The 6,435-nt window shown below is 42.6% G+C and overlaps 1 protein-coding gene across 1 annotated transcript; it reads left to right on the plus strand.

Moving 5' to 3' along the window:
* On the plus strand, positions 1-6,018 carry LOC123072571 (disease resistance protein RPS2). Its single transcript, XM_044496148.1, has 4 exons — positions 1-113; positions 1,914-2,017; positions 2,105-4,820; positions 5,634-6,018. Exons 2-3 carry the CDS (start codon positions 1,986-1,988, stop codon positions 4,812-4,814), a joined length of 2,742 nt encoding a protein of 913 aa, XP_044352083.1. The 5' UTR covers positions 1-113; positions 1,914-1,985; the 3' UTR covers positions 4,815-4,820; positions 5,634-6,018.
* Positions 6,019-6,435: the final 417 nt, after the last annotated feature.

Here is a 6,435-nt window from a genome sequence, read left to right on the forward strand (position 1 = left end):
CGCCCCGACGCACCTCCGCCGCCCCGCCGCCCCGACGCACCCCCGACGCACCTCCGCCCCGCCGCCTCCTCGACGCCCGCGTCCTCCTCCTGCAGGCTGTCATTCTCTCCCAGGTAAAACCCTCACCTCTTCTCCCCTTCCCTCCTCTCTTAGGGTAGGGTTTTTGCTTTTTCGGCCTCGGCATGACCACGTACCTGTGACGGGAGAGAGGAGTATATGCTCTACCCAAAAAGTATTTGCTTCAGGTTGAGCTTCGAAATTGAAAGCAGATGTTATGGTTGTTTTCATTTGAGCAGCATGGAATGTTTTGCACATTTGCTCTGTTAAACCCTGGTGGTGATGATCGTTGTCCAATATTTATGGGAGGCTACCTTTGAGCATTTAGCATGGTTAATTGTTCTCTAGGCGTTTCCTTAACTCTTCAGTTAATGTTCTTGTAGGAATTTCCTGTCTCTTTCTGTTGTTCAGTAGTGTTCTGAATCTCTGTTTCAGTCTCAACTTTTGCTGCATGTTGATTTTCTAATCTCTGGGATGGAAGTGCTGAACTGGAAGCTCCATTTGGTCCCAGTGTCTTCAGTACATCAGTGATGGTGGATAATTATTCACTCAAAGCCATCACAGCTGTTTGAACTGTACCAATCAGTGGCCATACTTTCCTGTTTAGTATATGGTACCGAATATCCATTCTCCACTCTAAACTGTATGTTTAGAGTATAATAGAGATTTCTCAGAATTGGGTATGGGGTAGGCGCGCTCAGCGCTGGCTGTTATATAGCCGGGGCAAAGAAAGAATAGAGACAGTAAAAAGGAAAGCAGGTGTAACAGTACAGTACATCGGCAAGCACTGCGAGCCTCTAGATCTTCATAACTGTGGTTCATCTGGTCCCTACGATAACTGAATCTCATCGACATCTGCTGTCCTGACAGTACCTGTCTCCCACCTGCTGCTTGTTTTTACTGGCATCACCACCCCCAAGCTAGTTAGTAGCAATGCCCACATGGTCAGGAAAGAGTTATGCTTATCTGTTCCTTGAAATGCTTATCTGTTCTGTGCCCCGAATGCCTGAATCTTGGGCAACCCTGAAGTCTCGAGTTTGTTTGTACTCTGAATTTTAATCAGTTGACGGATAAGATTGTACATTATGTGTCATCTCACATGACTGTTCTGAGTTTCTCAATGCCTGGATCTCACATTGTCTCGTTTCTTGTTCTGTATCCTATTCCAAGTTGGTTATCTGTCCTGCTTTTGTTGTAGAAGACATGAAGATTCAGTCTTCTGGTCGCTCTTTCTTTTTGTCAGCAGTTGCTCTTGGTTCTTACTTTTTTTTTGTACGTAACTCTGTATATTAGTACTTTTTGGTATGTTAAGTACTTTGGGATCTTGTCTTCTGTTTTATTGTGGGATGCACCACTGTATGCAGTGATGTGAGGCTTCTAGAAGTTCTTTACATGAAATTTTCTGAATGTTTTAAGTGATGTGAGTGGACCAAAAGTTCCTTTGTCACCTGCCTTCAGTTCTGAACAATTTGGTGTTTCTCCGTTGTGGTTTTGCACCTGGAGTTGGATCCAGCTTTGTGTGATTTGAGGGTGAAGCCGGTCAGGTTCCTCCTTTTCTGGCAGGAATAGTTTCACATAATTATAAATGAAACTTCTCGCATAATTCTGGATGAACATTGATGTCACTGCCCTATTCAGATTGTTAATTGTTGATTTCCCATATGCACAGGTGATGATTAGATCTAAATTAACCTTTTTGCATAATTCTTACAATGGTTAACTGTAATACTAAAATAAGTGAGCTGTCTCCTTTGCATTACAGGGCATATTGTGTGACTTTCATGCGATAGAATTTTAGTTCATTATCTGTTTGTAGTAGATTTGAGTATATTTGTACTTCTATATCACTTGTACAGGGTCGAGGCGCCGTGAGGGCAACCGGCTCTACCCCTTTTGATTGACGGAACCGGCAGGACATCTTCCTCATCATGGAAGCACACGCTCCTGCACCAACCTCACCGTAAACATTCTCCCGCGGACTTTTATTATTGCCATAAATAACTCACTCTTGCACTAATTTTGGTGCGGTTGTGTTTTCCATTTGCAGGACAAAGCTGCTGCCGCAAACTATTGGGCTTATCACTAGCCCGCTTGCGGCATTTCTTTTGCTGGTCATTAACAAAATTTGGGACCCTATATTTGATTTATGTGGTTTCTTGTTTGACCCAAGCCGTCATATGGATGACTATGAGCACGCCGTGCAAAGGGTGGTGGCGATGAAGTCAGATTTCATTCTTAGCGACCCATCCTCATCTTCTCAGCAGGCAGACAAATGGCTGAAACGTGTGGACTTATTACATACGGAAAAGGAAAGGATACGTGAGTGTTATAACAAAGGTGGATTTTTTAAAAGGTGGTACTATGCCAGACAAGCACTCAAAGAGACTAAAAAGGCAGATGACATTGGAGGTCAATTTAAAGAGATACTTGTTGAGTTGAAACCAAGGCCGCGCCCTGTCTCTGGATGGTTATCGGACGACCCGTTGCTGATCATGAAGCCGTATGCAGAAAAGATAATTGCCTTCATCAAAAATACAGATGCAGATTCTAAACTGTTGGGAATATGGGGAATGCCCGGTGTTGGAAAATCCATGCTCTTAAGACAGATTTCCATGAGCCGCTCGCAGTATGCAGGTGATGATAGCTCTTTTCAGGTTCTATACATTGATGCTGGTTTGGACTGCACTATATCTAAAATTCAAAAATCACTTTTGGGCCTCATGGGATTGGCTTCAACGCCAGATATCACTGAGGGAGCACAAGCATTTACTATCGCTAACTACTTATGTGGAAAGAGTTTCTTGCTTCTGATAGATGGTGTTCGAGAGCCTTTCAGTCTTGCAAGAATTGGCATCCCTGATGAAGAAGTGGCCCCTGATTCAGCAGTGGCCCCTGATTCAGCAGTGGCCCCTGATTCAGCAGTGGCCCCTCATGTGCGCCGCAAAGTTATCTTCACAGCACACACGCATTTTATATGTGCTTCAATGGGCAGTGACAGTATCATCCAGATGATGTGTCCAAGCGAGAATGATGCTCTGAAGATTTTCAGTCGTGCGGTGGGTACCGAGGTTTTGGAGGATGCAAGGGTCTCCGCGCTTGCTTCTGTGATAATAAAAGAGTGTGGCCGGCTGCCGGAGGCATTATGGAGTGTTGGACTATCAATGTCCATCAAAGAGGATCCTGAAGAGTGGGAGCTAGCTCTAAAGCTGCTGAGACAGGCAAAATTACATCTGGTTACTCATAAAAAAGATGACTTGTTAGACAGGCTACGGTGCAGTTACGACGACCTGGAAGATAACATCAAAGAGTGTCTCCTCCTCATTTGTTCCTTGTGGAGTGATGATACGAACATATCCATTGATAGCATCATCTTATGGTGGAGAGGCATGGGTTTGCTGGATGACTTCAATGCTCATAGAGAAGGTTTTGCCTACATAAAGATGTTGCAGCAACATTGCTTGTTGGAAAAAGGGCAGAACACTCTAACTACAAGTGAAGATACTCATGTGAGAATGAATCCGATGATTCGTAAGGCAATCATAAAGACTTTGAATGGGAGGGAAGCAAACTGGTATCCAGATTCGTCTTGGAGAACATCATTAACCGAGAAAACGTGGCCTGCAGCTCAGCGCGTTTGGGCCTCACCAAAAGACCTCGAGATGTTAAAGAAAAAATCTTACCTGGATCCGAGGAACGAGAAGCTGCTTCAGTCTAACTTGCAGGTGTTGGTTAGTCGATTTGCTATAAAATTCGATCATTGCAGATTTGATGAACTTGTATTTCTCGACCTTGAGGGGGCTAACATTCCCAATTTACCTCAACGGGTATTCTCGATGAAAAATCTGGAATACCTCAATGTGGCATCTACTGGAATAAGCTCAGTGCCTGTGAATTTGAGAGATCTTTCAAGACTAAAGTATTTGACTCTACGAAGGAATCCTAGTCTTGAAAATATACCGACAGGGGTGATTGTCAGAATGAAAGAACTGAAATTGTTAGACCTGTTTGACACGGGGTGCTTTCTTAGCACAGCACTAATAAATGAGGTGAAAGAGGCAGAAATTGACAACTTTCTCGCTGGATTTACAGTGGGAAATGAAAATGTACTGAGTGAACTGAGAGAACTCCCCCAGGTCTGCCCACTATACATGTGTTTGTCTGGATTTCAAGTGAAAAAGGTCGACCTCCTTCATATGCTTGCGGACTTTGATAGACTGTATGAACTGCAGATCAAGAGCTCTAACAAGGTGCGAAGCATAGTCTACACCGATCTTGTGGTTCAAAACACGCCAAAGATTTTCGCATGCCTTCGGAAATTTGAAATAAACAACCTGCAAAACCTTGAAACAGTTGACTTGCAACCCGAAGGGCTTAGCATCAAGTCGGTGACAGTTTGTGGCTGTAGCAAATTAACAGACCTAACGTGGATTATAAGCCTGGTAAATTTAGAAGAGCTTATTGTCAAGGATTGCTGTAGCATAAGGACATTAGTTTCTTCTAGAGAGACACAAGAAGTGGGTCTTCCAAAATTGAAAAAGGTTGAGTTGCATGATCTGCCTGAATTCCGTACCTTGTCAGAGGCATCGCTAAGCCTTGAAAGCATAACACACTATTGTGTTTTTCAATGCTGCAAACTATCCGGTTTGCCTAAGCTGGACCCTGAGGAGAGAGTGTTATTAGACTGCGATGAAGACTTTTGGAATATAATATTGCAAGCTGGTATGGCGACGCAGTACCCCCAAAGAGCACGGCATTAGGATTTGGTAAGTTTTGTTTCTTTTTCAACTATATTGAGTCACCTGTGTATTACTGTTGCAGCAAAGCATTTTAATGGTAGTTAAATTACTAAATTATGTTTTAGTATTATTGATTTTCCTCTCTTTGTGTGTGCATCTTGAAGCATGAAAAATGATGCATGAAGTTGCGGTTTCATACTTTTAGGCCGCATGGATTTTGACCCTGCAGGCCGGGTCTGCACTCTTTAGGTGCATCCTTTTGAGGCCAGTTGCCTGGTAGTGTTAAAAGTTTTACGTCATCACTCATCTAGTGTTTCTGAAGGAAATTGCCACAAAAGAAAAATCTGTGCGTGTAGATTGAGTCTACTTCTGACTGGCTGGTCCTTAAGAGAGAATTCGTTTTAGGCATAATGGTTGGGTTATCATGTATGGTGCAAATAACTTCATTACTGATACAAGTTTGTAGAGAATCTCAAATTGATTCCTTCATCAAGAGAATATTCCTGAATAATGATGCATGTTTTGGTTGTCATTTGGTACAATGGGCTTCAATGTGCTCACTATATCATCTGCTCCAGGTACGCGTTGACAAAGCTGTGCGTTTCATAGTTGAAGTTTTGTCTGGTTCCGTTTTTTGGTGATGATAGTCTGAGACAGGCAAATGCTTGATTCTTTAGAGTGGTCATTGAGATGTACTTCCATTATTATTTGTTTCTGCCAGTTGGAATTTGTCTTCGCATTGTACCTGAATATATATTGCCAGTGCATCTACGACTCTTTAGGTTTTGGTAGCAATTTTCCATGATGGTGCCAAAATAACATCTTCATTTTTTTGTGCAGTTGTAGCTTCCTGATCTATGGTCGAAAGTTTGAGGATGCCAATGGAAGGAGGTTAATTTGAAGAGCAGCTTTTCTTTTGTTGCAGTCAATGTGTTCCAGAAGGATGGCAGAAAGATTCTGTTTCTATGCAATCGACAGTGAAGGAATTTTACAAAACATTCAATGCTTGCTTGTATTGTTTGATGATCTCGACATGCTGAAGACTGTTTAGTGTGATATATGATGCATGTGTCTCTTGTTTGCTTGTAATAGATGACAAATCATAGTTATGGTGAAATCATGCTGGTGGATTTGCTCTTGACCTGGAGATTGGATGTTTATGTTTGGAAATATATTCTCTTGTATGGAATCATGCTGGTGAATATATTGACTTTAGTTCAGATAAGAGTTAGAAGTTGACAGCTTAAAAAGTAGTATCTTGAGTGAGAAACCGTGTGAAGTAAGGCTGACGACACAAGTGTGACCCGTGTGTCTGAGGCGACGCGCGCGTGGGCTAGTTGAATATACTGAAACGGACGCCAGGCAGCAGACACAAACTCCGTAGCTCGTTTTCTCCCTTTGTCTTCATTCAGCACATCCCTTGTTGTTGAAGATACAGTTTAATTTTGGTTGGTGACTCCCAAAAGATTTGTCACGATTTTGCGCTAAAATTAACTTTAGTTACGAAAATAGATTTACAAGTGTACTTTGCTCCGGTCGATATGTAAAAACCTTTCATAACCACAGCTTACGACGAGTATCTTGAGTGAGAAACCGTGTGGCCGGGGGTGAAGTAAAACTGACGCCGCGAGTAATCTCAAAA

Source organism: Triticum aestivum, chromosome 3B (assembly GCF_018294505.1).
Source record: "Triticum aestivum cultivar Chinese Spring chromosome 3B, IWGSC CS RefSeq v2.1, whole genome shotgun sequence".
Taxonomy (NCBI): domain Eukaryota; kingdom Viridiplantae; phylum Streptophyta; class Magnoliopsida; order Poales; family Poaceae; genus Triticum; species Triticum aestivum.